Genomic DNA, 18,803 nt, shown 5'->3' with positions numbered 1-18,803 from the left:
AAGTATGTTATGAAAATGGATGGATAGCTTGGTCACAGAATAGACATTCTGTGGCTTGGTTTTCCAACTGGAATTTTTAGCAATAGATTTTTCAGGGTCAATAATAATTTTATCAGTGGGAATACAAATAAATTCATCATAAAAAGATCGATAGTCAAAGAATAATCAACAATTTTTATTATCAAAATAATAATAATTCATAATCAAGTATCAAAGTAGAAAGATCAATATTTTAAAGTCGACTGTTTGTCAACGCGATATTTTTCAAACCAACGAAAGGCTGACCAACTGCATTCAAAAATTCAACAATAGGCTCAATAATCTATATATATATTTTGTTGCAATGATGACATAGAATAGTACTAAAAATAATCAAGAATAATAATCCTTCAGCTTTTCTGATCATCAAACATTGAAAATTGAAGTATATTTTGTTGAATCTTCTTGATTATTCTTTTCCTTTCGAATTGAACATGAAAGAAAAACGCTGATGAGGCGGTGGCAGTGGCCAGTGGATAATAGTACCAAAATGAAAATGAAAATGGCGTCTGCTGGGTGTCGTTTCATGTCGGAATAATATTATTTAAGTGTTTTATTGTAATATTTTTGATGTATTTAAACTCCAATCATTGTAAATATTTTCAGAGTATCAATTGATTCATGGTTTATCTTAGTAAAATGAACATTACTTTATATTTTTTTAGAATTTACGTCTAAACAAGTCAACTCTAGTAAATGGAGTTTTATTTGTTGTGAAAGTGAATAATGTGATTATACAAACATGATGGCATTTACTCAGGAAAATATAGTGTCTAGCACACAGGGAAATGCAGAAAATTATTTGGGAACTTCTCGTGAAAGCTTCGACTCTTGTAAGTTTGATTTGTAAAATTTTTATTTCATTATTTTAATTATTAGTTATGCCAACTAGGTAGCCCAATGTTTTTGATACAAAAGCAGAAGACAATTATTTGCTGCAAAATATAACGATATGCTGAAATATTTTCAACTTACAGATTATCTAGTTTTTTCTTAATGTTTATCATATTTGAGTTATATTGCAGTTTAATGTTATGATCACGTAATTATTACTCGTCAATATATTTTTTTTTAGAAGGCCTACTTCCTGAAGGTGAAACTTAGATTGGTACAATATAAATCAGAATTCTTTCAAATTCCTATCAATTTTAAGTTTTTCAACTAAAATTATTCCACTTAATTTTGAGTCTTGTTTAGTTTTTAATCTTTCTCAATATGAGACTTAAAGCTTAAATCGTGTGGTGTACATAGTAAACGTACGGTAAACAATCGGAACGGGTTAGTCATACATGTTTTTAAACTGTTATGAAATACTTTCTGGTTCAATATAAATAAATTGGCAATGTTTATTAATTTATCAGTAGGTACTAAGTTACTATTTTTTCATCTCCCACATTTTATATAGGCTAAAGGCTAAGTTTTATCAAAATCGGTTCAAGTTTAATAAACTTTTTCACTTTGTTTCTTGAATAGTTATATTTTTATATAGGCCCATGTTGAATAATAATTTTTCATTTTTAAGAACCCCATTACAAGCAGTGTTTAGTTATCAGATATCTTACATTATATTTATATAGCGCCTACATAATAATTAGACTTTTTTACAACTGTATAGTATTTAGAATGTCGAAAGAAAATTCCAACTTCAGTAATAGTATATATAGCCTAACTACTGAGTTTGTTCGTAGGCGACCAATTAACCCTAAGGACTTAATTAGGCAACTGAGCGCGTAGAGGATAAAATTCTCTACAATTTGGAACTAAACATGAGTTTCTATGAAGTAGCCTACCCATCAGATTTGTTTCTGAGACTCTTGATTAACAGTAAAATTACAAAAATTTGAATCCCCATTATTCAATTGATTGTAACTTTCAAATACTATTGGAATCAAAAGTATTGTCAATTTATTTGGTATGAGAAGAAGATAAACTTTTTCATAGTATTTCAAAAGTATTCAAATTCAAATTATTTTATTGTGTGAACATTGATACAATGTATAACAAAGTCATAGAAACATAGTATAATAAAATATAAAAATATGAGAACAATACATAGCCTAGAAAATGAGATCAACATAATAAAATATAAAATATCTATAAAAGATACACATCACATATTCAAAAATAATTCATTCCTGTTATAAGGACATTTTTCAACAAGATAGCTTTTTATTTTACTTTGAAAACATTCAAAATCGTCTACCTTAAGACTATCTGGCAGGTAATTATAAAGTCTTGTACCAAATTCAATAACACAGTTCAATGTATAGGAATAATTAGGCCTACACTGATTCAGTCTGAGTTAAGAGGCATTTCTTGTTTGATGGCTATAAACAGAGCTATTCAAAGCAAGACAGGCTAAGTTTTTCTCAATATAGGCCTATAACAAACATTCCAGCGCATAAATAGCATGAATTGTCAAAATTTTATACTGCTTGAAAAATGGTTTGCAATGAGACCGACTAGGAACACCAGCAATAATTCTAACGGCTCGCTTTTGCAAAACAAACAGTTTTGTAACATTAGTATCATTTCACCAGGCATTAACACTCTTAGAAGCTAAATGACTATGCAAAATAAACAGTTTTTAACACATTAGAATCGACAGTAAATTTCAAACGATTAAGTAGAAAATATACCTCTTGACAGCCTGCCATGCAACAAATTTATATGTGACTCCCATTTAAGATTATTTTGAATAACTATGCCTAAAAATTTTGAATTATTTTTGTTAGAATTGAAACCAAACTCCAACATTTTACAAGATATTTAACTCCAAACATATTTCACAAGATAGGCCTACGCAGCTTTGAATATAGAAATTGACATTTTTTGTGTATGAAAATATGGACTCAACAATAATTATTTTGGTCATCCTGTATTCAGCACCTGAAAATTTTGCAAAAATTGCAAATTGCATTTTTGAAAAAATCTGTTCTGGACTTGTGTATCCAAACAATATCTATGTATGTAGCAATATCTATCTTATGTAAGGAGAGGCATAGATTGAATTTCTTTAAGAAAAAAACACTTTTTATGGGGAGAAAATTTTTCAATATACTTCCTAGAGAGTTGAAAGAAATAGAGGAGGTTGAATACCTACAAAAAAAATTAAAGGAATATTTGGTGGGACTATCTCTATACTCTTTGCAGGAGTATGTCAATTTGACTGTAAGATTTTAGAATCTTGTTTTTTATCAGAATTTTTGACTTCTGTATGTGTAAAGGATGATTTTGTGACGATATTAATAATTTTATTTTTGTAATTTGACACTGTTCAGATGTATTTTGTGCATTTTGATGAATAAAGAAATTTTCAATTCAATTCAATTCAATAAGCCTATCTAAACAATTTAGTCAATCATAACTTTAATATAAATTGCAAGTACCAATGTATAGCATAGTGACTGGATTAATACTGAAGTGAACATATTCAAGGGGACTGTTGATTTCTAATATTATGATTGAAAAAGTGTGGTTAATAGTTTTACATTTGATCACCATACCACATTAGTTCGTTGTTCTATTTCCGTTCTGACTTGAATTATCTAATCAATTGAATAAATTCCCCGTGAGCTCAGAATCGGAGTCAAAATGATAACGCCACTATTCATTTTCACTTGAGTATTTAAAATTTCCATCTAGAAGTAAATTTTTATGAAATAAAAATGAATACAAAATAAAAAACTCATGAAAAAAAAACTTTTACCTATAGAGCTACTAAAATTTGTTTCAATACCAAAATTATTAAATTTGGTCCAGTGCAATGTTTACACAGTGGTTTTCCATCAGTTATGTAAAAGTCTCATTAATTTTATATAATTTTTTTTGTCTGTAAAATCTTTCAAAATTTTAAATCTATGTTACTAAAGATTGAATGTTTTGTTACAGTGGGCGCAGCTGGAGTTCAGTTGTGCAGCGTGAATTGCGCCAAAGTGAGTCCCCTGCCGTCGATGAAACCTCAAATTGCCAAGTTCAATGTGAAAGAGAAACTTGATCAGAAGAAAGTGCAAAAGAACAAGTCGAAAAATGCAAAGAAGAAAGAGAAAAATAAGAAAAAGCAAAAACAGAATCAGCTAGATAAGTGTTTCGAGGGCGATGAAGCTTTCAAGGAGACTGTCAACACTTTGGAGATGATCACAGGTCACATTAAGGATTTGATTCTCAAGAGAAGAAGGTTACTAACTGTTGGCCGAATTAGTGGCATACTGAACTCTATTATCGAGTAAGTTGTATAGTTTCTTCATCAAGAAACATCTCCAATTATTTACTAAAAATATTATTGATGTATTTTCCAAGTACGATATACAATTTTTATTGTACAGAGAGTTTTAGGTAAACCTGCGGTTCTTCTCTGATTGGTTACTTTCACATAATAATGAAAAAGTTAGTTACTTTCACATAATAATGAAAAAGTTCATGTAAGCATTGGCCCAGAAATGGTTTGTTATCAATTTATAAATGATCAAAAATTTTATCTGAAATGCAGTTCTTTGAGAGGAATTCACTCACACTGAAGCTTCTAGATTGTTAATAAATAGGATTAATTAATCATATAAGTTTCATGAATAATGAGCTGAAAATAGAATAAACGCATTCCCTCAACCGTAACTACCTCCAGTAGTTAGGAAGAATTGAGGTGAACCACAAAAGTCTGAGATAAACAAGGTAAAATGTTCAATTAATTTTTTAGTTTTAGTGAAAATAGTGTTTTTTTCGATCTTTGACTATGGTCGTCGTCGGCCGTCACGACACACACACATATTGTTAGCCGACAATCGGCAAGTGTCACAACGACCAATGAATGTCCGATATTTTGTATGTCATTGTATATTATCATTTAGGCTACTGTCATTTGTAATCCGAGATATTTCCTAATAAAAAATTAAATAAAAATGAAAAGTTTGAAAATGAAGGATAAAGATTTATTTTGTTTAATGTCTCCTAGAGAAGATGGAATCCAAATCTAAAGAATGAGGATCAATGTTCCTAATCCCTTGGAGATACCCCAGTAAGCAGTTATCAGATATTGGATATTTGAGAAGGTTGATTCAGTGGTTTATTTTTCCGGCATTAGAAATGATGCATTGCTCTTGGAAAAAACTTTTTATGTAGGCCTATGTAATAATTAACCTAGATAATATACTTTTGATCCACATAAATCTCTATAATTTAATTACTATAATGCTTTCTATTATTTTCACAGGTTCCTCCAGACAATCGACAAGAAGTGTCTAACTAAACCTAATAAAGTTTTCATTGTTAAGCCGTTCCTCACAGATATTGTGTCCCAAATGCATCTGCTGTATTCTGACTTGAGAAAGGTAAATACAAAGGTAAGGCATCTTATAAACCATTGTCTCAAAATTTAAAGAACCAGGGAGCTTCCTGCTCCAGTATTTAGGCTACTTATTGATAGATAATATTTATATTCTGGATGATTAGCAACTTTCATCCGCATTGTTCTATATACAGAGTGAGTCATATGTATGGGAACCCTTCAATAAGTTGGAGACTGTTGTAGATATAATACTGTAACTTTCAGGATAAGCTATTGGTCAGATACTCTACCTTTTGACGTACAAATGAATTTCACCCCTTCATCAGGGGCGTGACTTAGGGGTTGTAACAATATTATAAATGTAAACACCCATTGTGTGGTACATCATTTTAAAGTCCTTTTTAAAACAAGAAAGATGGCATGGATAAAAATGTTCTATGGTTCTTGTAATCCAAAATAGCGGCTGATTTAAGTTTTAGTTTTTAAGGAAATGAGGGGTTGTAACTCAAATATTTCGAATGTTAACACCCATTGTGTGATACATAGTTTTAAAGGCCTTTTCAAAACGAGAAAGATGACATAAAAAAAATGTTCTATGATACTTTTATCCAAAATGGATGCTGATTGAACATTTATCAATCATTTCTTTAAAAACTAAAACTTCAATCAACCGCCATTCTAGATAAAAGTATTCTTAGAACATTTTCATTGATGTCATATTTCTTGATTTGGAAAGGCCTATAAAATGATGAGTTACTGTTTGAGTTACAACCCCTCATTTCCTTAAAAACTAAAATTCCAATCAGTCGCCATTTTGGATACAAGTATCATAGAACATTTTTATCGATGCCATCTTTCTTGTTTTAAAAAGGTCTTTTAAATAATGTATCATACAATGTGTGTTTACATTTAAAATATTTGAGTTAAAACCCCTAAGTCACCCCCTTATGAGGGGTTGAAATTCAGTTGTACCGTACGTCAAAAGGTAGATTATTTGACCAGTAACTTATCCTGAAAGTTACAGTATTATATCTTCAACAGTCTCCAATTTATTGAAGGGTTCCCATAGATATGACTCACTCTGTATATATAAATGGGTGTTAATAATAGAAATATTATTTCTGGAAATCTTCTGATCCAAATTATAATAAACATTCACGAAAGTTATTGTAGTTACTATAATATGTATATCATTCTTATTTCGGGTAGTTTCTATAGTTCTAGAAATGTTGATAAATATGAATGGGTTAATTCTAATCATCCTTATTATCGGTTTCTAATTTTGTAGTTATGGTGCATGATCAACCTCATGCGTTTGCATGTTTTTTATCGTTCAATTAAGGGTTTAAACATTTCAAAAGATATATTGAACACTAGTGATGTAAAATTCCTGGGAATTTAAGATCAAGGAAATATTCCCAGGGAATTTAAGGGGAATATTCCCAAAAATTATAAATTACCGGGAATTTATGGGAACTTGAGGAAATTATTATTTCTTCCATCTAAAATGACCGAAAAATACGTTTTTTGTTACATAAGGTCTCAATCACCTGTTATACAAAAGGATTATGTTATTAACTTATTATTGTAATAAGTTTTAAAGAAAATAGTAATTTGAAGTTCATAGACTGATGATTTTCATGAAAGGTTAAAGGAGAAATGAGCACTCAATAAAATTTTCCAAATCATTCAATTGCACCACTATTATCATGCTACTTTCATGTCTTTTAAGTTGAATAAGATATGTTTACATACTAATAAATGCCTGTAAATCAGGTAAACAAAGTCAACAAAGTATTGAGTGTAATTTGACTTTCATTGCATGATTTTATTCAATTTCTCTGCACAAAAATAATTGAACCCCTATTAGAGTAGAATATAAATCCAAAAATTATAAATACAGCAGAATAGGCTAAACTAAAACAAGAGCATACTCGAGTTTTATTCAATATTTAAAAGAAAATAATTCCACAGCTCACAACCTTTCAAGAGTCTTTAAGGCTCATTTAACTTGCAATAAGATACTAGTCCAGGCAACGAATGCTCAAAGAAAGGTATAGAGGGAAACGTTTGGAACCCAATTTTTGACCTCGCAGTCCTTATAGTGTGGATAGTGTGGGTGTAAACATTGATATGTTAGTCCTCACTCCTAGCACACTCAACACTAAAGCTGTTATAAAAGCATAAAATGATGAAATAATACATTAAATTGAAGAGAACGGAATGCTCTGCAACTCAACGTTCAGTACTTATTTTTCGATGCATCGTTGTTGAGTAATAATCCCTTAAAGTGCAAAATGTTGGAAGAAAACCTGTCTTTTCAAAAACTTTACACTTTTAAAAGTGAATATAAAACTAAAGTGAAAAGTAAAGAAGATATCACAAAAAACTACTGTACAAAACAAGTAGGAAATTTATCTAGCTACATTTTTGTTCAGTTAGCCATATCGCTGAAATGCATTGTTTCCCAGTTACATGCGTGTCAGCCAGGAATGATAAAATTCAACTTTTAAACCACCCTCATCCCTTAAGCTTAAGGGGTAGGATGAGGACTTTTGATATGTTCACCTTCTAACTAGTTCAAACAAAGCTGCGAAGTCAAATATTGTGTTCCAAACATTCCCTCCCAATTTCTCTGTCAATTGATCTATTGTTGTTGAACTGAAGATTTTACGCTCAACACTATAACGGCTGCAACAATCGTAGGGAGATGCATAAAATAATGAGAATATAGATGAAATTGGAGAGAATAATTTATGAGCTCACGAATAGCACAGATTTTTTAATTAATCGTTAAAAAGTTATGAGACCAAAAATATGAAAAAATCTGAGTCTGAAGGATTTTTCTTCAAAATGTGATACCTTCGAGAACTCATACCTAGAAAACTATGAGAGATATGGAGAAATGTTGGGAAGTAAACTTGTAGGCTAATTTGTGAGCTTTAATTATTTTAAACAAAAATTTCAGAAAAGCGCATATTGTTCGATATATATGCAAAAAAACAAAATATGACACTTTCAAACCACCCCTACCACCTTAGCACAGGGGGTAGGAGTGAGGACTTTTGATATGTTTACCCCCTTACTATCCTTAAAAGAGCTGCGGGGTCAAAAATTATGTTTCAAACTCTACCCTGTTTAATATCTCAGTGACTGGACTATACGAGTATTCAAAAGACAGTGAGTGAGCAAAAACAGGCTCAAAGAATGATGATATTGATTATTGACCGAAGCGAAGCTGAGGTCTATGTTTCGACTCGATCGGCAGTTATTGTCCGATTTGGATGAAATTTGGTATACAAGTACTTTGAAACAAGGCGCAGAAACGTATGTGTAACGATTTTTGATAAGACCTCTGGTTGTTTTGTACTTTGAAAAACCGCAGACCAACCTCCATCCAGAAAGCTACTTTTTCGTATATAGCGCCGTTATCTTGCAATATACAACAATTTTTATTCTTTTCAAAATGAAAGATCATTGAATTTACAATATGTTGAGTGAAAATCTTGTCCACAATAAATATAAGTAAAAAAATTGACTCATTTTTTTAGAATAGAAAATGTGCCACTCTAAAATATATTGAATGAATGGTATCGATTATGAAGGAATGCTATCGCTATCGATCTATTTTTATAAGAGACATATGCACTGGATAACCAGGCAGTAAGAATGCAAACCGCGGTTTATTTGCCTTTTCAAAACTGAATACTGTAGTAGCTTTAGTGAGCAGGGTTTGTTGTCACACTACTTATTCATTTCCCTTCTCTGTTCCACTCAGACCTCAGAAAACAAGATAGCTGTTGTCAGCGGTGAACCTTGAGAACGTCTGAGCCGGTCCAAATCATACTGTATTTATTAATTGAAGAAAACTTCTCACTTGATTGCACTATTTCTTCCCTTTTCAACACGAAATTCCCCTGTTTCATAGATGAATAGTTTCTAGACCTACGGAGCCGGCTGGAGGCATCATAGCTAAGTTAGCTTTTGTTTTCCTTTTAGTATGAGATCGGAAACCGAGTTGTGAGCATTAACATTCTGCATAGCATAAGCCATAACATTAAATCTACTTTTCATGAAAAACATCATTAGCAACCTCCTGTCATTGTCACCAACAAACCCATCTTATTTAGAATCATTTTCCGTTTCAATATCGTCTGTGAGACGATTCATCGTCTAAATTGCCTACTGCATATTCCATTTTTCGTCAGTTGCCTGATTTTTTATAATTAATTTTTAGAAAAGTTGTAATATATGTTAATATTGTAATAAGTCCGGTGTCCCTGGAAACTATATCTCTAGCACTTTCAATGGAGAAAATAATAGATGACATGGCTAAATTTTCACAATATATTGTACTTTCTTAATGGCCCTTCTCATTAGTTTGAGAGTTGTATTCATGAGCGAGGTCTACTGTTCGCAGAACTACTAGTTATTAATGTAAAATGTGGCTGATATTGATCAATAGCAAATAGAATGATGATTTATTGATTATATTAATGTAAAATATAAGTGAGATTGATCAATTTCAATCATTTTTAGAACAATTTTATAAATTCCCTCAAGTTCCCATGAATTCCCAAAATTTCTTGGCCTCGGAAATGTTTCCTGAAATAATCCCAAATCATAAGTTCCTCCCCACTGGGAATATTCCCGATCCAAATCACTATTGAACACCTTTCAGGTTATATTTGAATAAGTAGAATATTAAATTTTGAAAACAAAGGTTAAATGTTTTTCCTACTTGATCTATTTTCTAGCAATAAAAACTAGAATGTTTTTGAGGGTAATAGCTGAGAATACATTCCAGCTGGGGTTGGTAGTGTCTACTGTGTTATTGGAATGATGGTAAATATCGATTTTTAAATTTCTTTGCTTGATCTAGCAAAAAATAATATGTTTTTGGGAAAATATCAATCTGAACAAAAGTGAATTTGCATGCTCCTATTTGGCAGATCATTATTATTAATTCCTGAATCTTCTCATGTCATATCATTTTTGGAATTACTTTTTCATTCATTTGGTGATGGTTAGAAGTCTTATTGGTTATAACAAGAACGCACGACTTTATTTTATTTTTATCAGTGCTTCCAGAAAACAATCTATTAATATTATTTATTTATTCATTCATTTGATAAAACACAAATCAGTATCTTGTCAGTTATTTCAGCGTTACTCGATTTACCAATCTTCGAAGGAAACACTCTATTGAAGTATGATGAGCCAATCCAAGGAAGCTGTAAGAGTAACTTCAATATCCAGGTTAAAAAAAATATTTGTTGTGTCATGCATGCTGTCAATATCTGTCAACATGATGATAAAAACACTCAAGCCCGTGAATAGGAATTTTCCATTTCAAACTGAATTTAATATTCGATTGTGAGCTTCGACTTCTTTGAAATATTGAGAAATAATTTGAAAAGTAATAAGAGTATATTCTTAATAAGAGCATCTTATATTATATTATTGTTATAATATCATATATTACATTAATGAATTTTTAATTTTCATTTTACAATGTATGTTCTTATGATGCGTATGCACGAGTGTAATACCACTTGTGAGGATATTACCCTCGAAACATTTATCATTGGAATTATCTCCATTTTCAGTTTGTAAATCAACGACCATCCATGAAAATGTCTTGTCTTATAAAGAAAAATGAAACAATGTAACTTATTTTTCCCATTTTTAACAGCTTTGTCATTCTTGTTGGCAGATATTTCACAAAACATGTTCACTCAACTAATGTCTGTCAGATTTTCAGTTCTTCTTCTTTTACAGTTCAATTCTGACAAGGAACGTCATAATTATCTGAATAAGGTGTCAGATCTGTTGGCGATGATTATTGATTTGGAAATTACCACTGCGAAGTAAGAAATCAATAGATAACTCTTGTTTTACAAAAAAATCTTTAGTTCAGTCCGGACGCTCAAACTTTGCTTCCAATCTCAACCTAAAAATCAAAATCCTAATTTGGAATCACAATTAAATTTCCTAATCTATCTGCATTTTACGTGGTTAGGTTTTGATAATAAGTTGAAATCGGACCATAGGTTTGCGTGTCTGATCCGGTCTTGAGTACAATTCGTCAGTCTTAATTTGAAATTAGCTCATAGAAGTAATCAGCTCATGTAGCTATGGAGCTATTGAAATTATTCATTTTCTCTATCAGAATCAATTCTGTATAAATAAATTTCACATCAAGATCTCAAGTAATCCTTAATTTCGTTGAATTATTAATTTCCGCTTATTTCCTTTCTTGAATTGTTTTGTACCGCCATATTGATTTGCTACTACATTTTACTTCTGTGTCTACTGTTTACTTTAATTCTCTTTTGAATGTTTAACTTGAACATATTTTCTTTCTTCTACATCTATTATTTCTTATTCTTTACATTTATTGCAACTAATGTTTTCCTTCTTTGTTGGTTTTCAATGTGCTCTCCATTCCCTTTTTCTTTCCTTTAAATATTGCGAATTCACAATATTATTATTTTTTTATTGTCCCATTTCCTCTTATTCTCAAGTGATATCTTCTCTTCCTTATGTTCTCTTTCATTATTCAAATTTGTCTAAAATTTTCTTCTATTACTTCTTTCTCTTTAATCTTCGTTTACTTTATATAAACCCTTTTCGAACTCGATTTCTACATAATTTTTTATGTATTTATCGTTTTTATAAAATGTTTGTGAATTTTTTCTTTCTACTCATTTTTAAGTGTATTATTCTCTTCTCGTCCTCTCTAATTGACTGTTAACATTGCATTTTTCAAACTAAAGAAACTAATAATTTGATACATACTTCTTTCACTCTTCTCCGCCTAGTTTTTCTTGGCCTCTTTCAATTCATGGATAATGCAACAATCTAGTTATGTTATGAATAAAGTTGATTATTTGAGGTATAACATTTTGATGTTTCATGTCGAATCACTATTGCTTCTTCTCCTGTTATGATTTATGTGATGTTATCTACTGATCCTGTAAAGTAAAATTTATTCAAAAACTTTTTTCAATGAGCAGCAAGGAGTTGATTATACAGATTTTTTAATCCATATCCATAACAATAAGCAGGACCGAATAATTCACCAGCTAAAGTAGCAAACATCCATGGATCACACATTATTGAACCTCGTATAATACGTTATTAGTGTTGCAGATACATTTTTATCTTTTATTTGGTGCCTTAACTTGTTTGGAGCTTTCTACAGTTGGAGAGATCAAATGGCTTGATGGACTAGTGATATATCCCTTGAGATGCAATCGATTAAAAATAATAAACCCTTGATACACTAAAGTGACTAAAATATACCTATACTCAATATACACTAAGTATTCACTTCAATAGAGATTATAGGTACTATTAGAAATGCTGAGCTACCAAATATGAGTCAATATTCATGCTTGTTACATATTTATAAAGTGTTTTTTCTTATGTATAAAATACAAAACATGTATATCATATAAATGCATGACAAACATATATGAACATATAAATATGCTCATATATTATCATACATATCATACATTGAGATAATATCTAGAGAACTTGAAGATTTTTATATTCAAATTTTTTTGTGGTCCCAATATCTGGTCTTTGAAAGTTTTCGAATTTGATTTTATACTACTACATTATATGAATATTAAGCATTGATTGAAAAGAATCAAGCTCTGTGATTATAAAGAATATAGAACGTTACTTCTTAAATTATATCAAACTAGAAAGTAAAAACATTATTGTTCGAAAGTCAAGAAAGAGATAAGCTAATTGATATTGAACTTGTTTCAGAACATCTTATTCATTACTTTCTCTATTGCCTAGGCACTAGTCAAATGGTGGCACTTTGCATATTGCTAATTATTTAATTTTCTGTAGTAGCCTGTTGTGTTCTGACATTCATTTCATAATTTTTCAGAATATATTTATGTAAAAAATGTGAAGGAAAGTCTTTTAGAACGGAAGCCATTCTGAAAAATCATTTGAAGAAAATTCATAAAATAAAAACGTCTACTGGAGACTGGTGGACAGATGACAATGACAGTAACTCTTATATCGGGTTAGTAAAAGTTTAAATACTATCTCGTATTATCGTTTAAATGAAATAGTTTCATTCAAATTATTATCGTACAAATATAAATTATTATTCTATTGTTTGCAACAATATTTTAAAAATTGTCAAATTAATTTTTTTCGTGTAAGAGAAATATTGTTCCATTCCCTAGAGGATTTCAATCTATCTTGAATATTCAGTCTTAATAATTTCTTTTGTCTATACATTTGATAATCATTTGTTAATATTCTTCACTGTGGCTTGCAAAGCCTGGTTTCAGTTGCCTTTTTGAAATATAAAGGAAATGAATAACTTATGTGTTCTAGGATTGCTGAAGGGCAGAGAGAAAAACTTGTGTCGATGTTGACTTCATCTTTGTACACATATTTAGGTGAGTATATCGTAAGGTTTAATTTCATTCAAAATTTTACTTACATCATACTGACTAAGAATCATCTTCCTGGTCCTCAAAACTCAATATTACAATTAATTTTTATAAATTATAGAAAATACTTGTGAAATTGTGTGAAAACTACAACTCTCTAGCCATTAGAGGGGAAAAAGTCGACATGACTGATAGTAGTCAAGAAAATCTACAGAAACTTGTAATGAAAATCAAGTATATGCATGAATAAATATTATTATAAACTAAAAAAAAGATATGGACGTAGATTCCAACTATACAAATGGACATAAAATACCTTATATGCGCCAAAATATATTAGTTATCACAAATCATAACCAATACAAATAATGAATAATTCAGACAGAGCTAAAGAACAGTGGCACAAGAAAGTAGTTGGAAGAAAGACTGAAAAAATTAAATGCTTATGATTAAATCACAAGAAACCATGAGCTTCATTTGATCCAAGAATAGAATCTAGTTTAATACCATAATAATTTATTAATATTTTTTTTCGATTTGATTATTATCGTTTATATTTTACTTGAATCTATAAGAAAATAATATAGTGAATATTGGTGCAAATGGGATCTGATATGATAAGCAAAAGTGAATCTCTTCTTCATTTTATTCATTAATAACTCTTTAGAGGCAATACTTGAAACTCACAACTGCCTCTTCAAACAAGTTTAACAGAAAAAATGTGTAGGCTATATTCGAAAGATATGTTAAAAGATAGAAGGATAAGATAAATCTTCATGATGGAAGCACTATTCAAAACCATATTCTTCTAACAACTTCTAAATACAATACAACTAAGAACTAAACAATAATAGACTTAAATTGAGAGAAAAACTCATTTTGGGATTTTAAAAATTCACCAAATAAGAGGTATGGGTTTATGTTGATGATGATGTGAGTTGTGTTAGTTGAGTGTTGTGTTAAGTTAATCTAGTGATTATGTTTTTCTGATTTTCAGATAATTCGTCCAATCATATAATAGACACCATGTTGAAGACAACTAATAAAAACAAGAATAAGGCATCGAAGATATTTAGCAGGATATTTAGGTGAGTAGAATGCTTCTGTAGGTGATAAGTTATTGATTTGGATTTCTGCCTTTATTTTAATGCGTATTTTATTTTATGCGTAGTTGATGCGTAGCACGTTATAATGCTTTTCAAGAACCTGATGGAAACTTCAAGCATTTTCAGGTGCTTCAGGTCTTATGCGCTACACTCACGCGCATTTCACTTTTCATCAGCGGATGCTATTTCTATTATATCTGTATCTGTACAGAAACAGTAAGATACCGATTTAATAAGCGTAACATCAGCTGATGAAAAGTGAAATGCGCGTGTTCGTGGCGCATGCTCTGCAATTCTCAAAGGTTATTTGTCGGAATGTTGCCAATACAAGCAATGCCGCCTCCAGTAAAAAAATCTTCTTTTGCAATAACTGTATCATCTATACCATAATAAAGGAAAGAACTGGCTTATAGAATAGAATCGCTGCCTTTATCAATACTGAATAATTACTTGATTAAACAAATCAAATTGAGAGAAAATATGTATACAATATTACAAACAAGGTTAATAAATATTATTGAAATACAAAATAATCAATGGAGAAAAAAAATAAAAACCTAAATTATAATTAAGATATGAATAGAAATTAAAAACTGACAAATAATACAATGTTACAAAAGAAGAAGTAGAAGAAGAAAAAGTAAAAGAAGAGGAAGAAAGAGAAATAGCCTAATAGAAATTGAATTGTTTTGAGAAATAGAAGAAAAAGAAAGAAAACTCGCCAAAGAACCCTGTGCTAGGTTCAGCCACCCACACCACCCCTGTTCCACTTGAAAACAGCCGCGCCAAACCGGCGAGGTTCCTCAATTCGATTCAACTCAACAGGCAATGAGTTCCACAAGCCGTCACAAGAAAGGACTTGTTAAACATGACTGTCCTATGAATTGGGACAGCCAGCAAATGTGAACCATGCCGGGTACCACCCCGACCAATCAAGAAGTGAAAGTCTTCAGCTAAGTACTTGGGTGTCTGAGTTTTGAACACTTTATGCAGAAATAGAACCGCATGAAATGACCTACATTCATGTAGCTTCATGGTCGTCACGTCTGAGGTTGAAGATGAAGCGGACACAGTAGCTATGTGCATGCTGCATCCTCTGTAGTAGTTGAACAGTCATGCCAGTAGTTACAATATCGCAGTATTTGAAAACCGGGAAAATCAAGGTCTTCACCACATAACCTTTGCTGAAAAAGGAATGAAGTCCGAAATCTTCTTCAACGTCTTGATCCCAGCAATCACCCTATTGCATGTCAACGTCACATGGTTTGTTCAGTCCAAGGTCTTAGTCATAGTGAGTCCCAAGTTTTTCACGTCTGAGCTGTACTCTAATTGTACGACATTGATTGTAATATACGGTCCATCTGACAAATCAAGTGTGTTCAGTAGTCTCAAATAACCAACCACGATTGCCTTTGACTTTGTCTTGTTCAACTTAAGGTCATTATTACCGGCCCAATCAAGTCCTAACTCATCATTGATTTCCTCTACTGCCGTGTTGAAATCCTTTTTATTGCAGTGTTTATAGATTAGCAGGTCATCAGCATATAGATGATATCTGGTGGTTAGTAAAGAACTAGTCGTCGTTTATTTATATGCTGAACAGCAGAGGAACCAAGACCGACCCTTGAGGCACTCCTCTATCCACAGTGCGCCACTGAGAAGAGATACCCTCCACTCTCACACTCTGACACCGACCCTGCAAGTAAGACCTTACCCATGGTACAGTGGTGTTTGAAAACCCCAATTTACGAAGTTAATACAAGAGGGTGGGGTGGAAAATGGAGTCAAAGGCCTTACTAAAATCAATTAATACTAGAACAGTTAATTGTCTACCATCCATAGCCCCACGGATAACATCAGCAACTCTCAGCAGAGCCGAGGTGGTACTGAGACCACCACGGAACCCCGACTGAAAATCACTAACCAAACCAGAGCTATGAATGTACAGACTCATTTGAGAGTGAGCAATAATCTCCAGTACCTTTGACAGGACAGGCAATAATCTAATAGGTCTATAAACTGAGGGTGTGAGAGGGTTAGGAATTTTGTTGAGAGGAATAACAATAGAGCGTTTCCAGTCTTCAGGGAAAACTGAAGTCAATAGTGAGGTGTTAATTAGATTGGTTAGGAAAGGGAGAATCATGGGAAGAAGGATTTTCAAGAACTTGAAAGGGATACTATCAGCTCCAATAGCATTACTTTTTATTCTTATAATAGCCAGAAAAAACCTCCTGCTCAGTAACTCTAGAAAAGTAGAAGTCTTCATTTAAATGGATTTTTGGTAAGGAATTATAGTAAGCACGCGCTTGGTCCAAACCTACAGGGATATCAGTGAAAAAGTCATTGAGAGCGTCGAGTGAGTGACCAACGGTCGGTGGCTGCCTCTTTTTGCTGGCTCCAATCCCTCTCAGAACTCGCCATAATGATGATGTTGATGATCTCTAAAGGTGCGTACAGATTTACGCGCCGCGAACATGAGCAATTCACTTTTAATCAGCTGATGCCAAGCGTTTTATATCTATATCTTATACTGTTTCTGTAAAAATACAGATATAGTCAGCTGATTAAAAGTGAATTGCTCATGTTCGCGGCGCGTATATATTTGTACGCACCTTTAGAAAATATCAAATTTTGGTAGAAGCCAGCCTTAATCACGTACGGGATAGGAAAATTATGTTTGACGTATCATCACGTCTGAACTACTGGACTGATTAACTTGAAATCTTGCCTACTTAATTAACCGAGGATGGCTAAGGGCTATTTTTAATTCTTCAAGATTTCATTACGTCAAGTTTTAAAATGGACTCTTCCGGAGCACGGGTTACCTGCCAGTATGTAATTGTATTGTGAAGGCGAACGGACACAGCAACAAACATCCGTATGCAGAAAGACGGAGGAAAAATCAAATGTTTGAATGCAGACGAGAGCAGAAAAACGCAGAAATACAGATATATGTGCAACATTCGATAATGGCTTGGGTAATTGTGATTCAGCATCCTTGGAGAGGGATGTTACCTTCGTCTGTCTGTTGCTGTGTACGCTGGCCTCAATCAAATACGGTGTATTCAACGAAACTACGGATTCTGATTCACGGAAGGACGTTTTGATTGGTTTTAAAAAAATGTTTCAAACTTTGTTATTTTCTCTTAATGGAATAAAATATCCGAAAATTGATATTTTGAGAGAACATGTATGTCATGATATAATTGTATCCTCGAAATTTCATGAATTTATTTGCAACCAATTCGGAAATAATGGATCTCCTTCAACATTTCAACTTTTGGCGTTCATATATCAAAATGCAAAAATGTGTAAGAATTTTTCAAATTTTGGTTTCTTGACAGTATTTAAATCGAAGAACTTTAAAATGTCACCAGTAATACGTTTGCGAACAGGTAAAGTATTGTTTGTTACTCGCAAACAACTAAGTTAACTGAAATAACTTGAAAGGCGATCGTACACAGTAACAGACGGACTGAGAAAAAATCAAACTTTTGCATGCAGACGTGAGCAGACACCAGCCATATGCAGACAGACGAACGTCTGTGAGCGCTGCAGTATTCAAACAAGTGGTGAGGACTTTTTCCTCCTTCCTGCATACGTCCGTCTGTTAGTGTGTTCGTTAGCCTAAATATGTTCTCTTATTTATTATTGTTGTACTTTGGACGTTATTCAACTTTATATTGTACTCATTGGCTTTGTTGAATTTTATTGACTCTCTTAAGACGTTTCCATACTGAACAAATGTTTGACAAACATGTTTGTGGAAAAAGTTTGGGCAAATTTTATTATGTTTGACAAACAATGTTTGCCCGTGGCCATTGTGGACGCGTCACCAAAATATTTGTAAGTGGGAAGAACAGGTTTTATGTTTTACAGCTGTCAAAACTGAAAATGTTTGGAAATACAGTAATTTTTGTTTGACAAACAATGATTGTCTAAACT

General features: G+C 32.0%; 1 protein-coding gene across 3 annotated transcripts in view; it reads left to right on the top strand.

The window, feature by feature from the left end:
• Positions 1-512: 512 nt before the first annotated feature.
• The window catches only part of LOC111057578, a 70,485-nt gene continuing 52,194 nt past the window's right edge, over positions 513-18,803 (top strand). For 2 of the 3 annotated variants that reach the window (XM_039430731.1, XM_039430729.1), the window contains exons 1-7: positions 513-872; positions 3,931-4,264; positions 5,246-5,375; positions 11,102-11,190; positions 13,233-13,373; positions 13,694-13,758; positions 14,750-14,840. In XM_039430731.1, the coding sequence (XP_039286665.1) occupies positions 782-872; positions 3,931-4,264; positions 5,246-5,375; positions 11,102-11,190; positions 13,233-13,373; positions 13,694-13,758; positions 14,750-14,840 (941 nt within the window). In that variant the 5' untranslated portion in view covers positions 513-781. The remainder of the gene's footprint in view (positions 873-3,930; positions 4,265-5,245; positions 5,376-11,101; positions 11,191-13,232; positions 13,374-13,693; positions 13,759-14,749; positions 14,841-18,803) is intronic. The other variant, XM_039430730.1, reaches the window with a different exon arrangement.

The sequence above is a fragment of the Nilaparvata lugens genome, chromosome 6, assembly GCF_014356525.2.
Source record: "Nilaparvata lugens isolate BPH chromosome 6, ASM1435652v1, whole genome shotgun sequence".
In the NCBI taxonomy this organism is placed as follows: Eukaryota; Metazoa; Arthropoda; class Insecta; order Hemiptera; family Delphacidae; genus Nilaparvata; species Nilaparvata lugens.
This window is presented reverse-complemented; position numbering and strand designations above follow the sequence as displayed.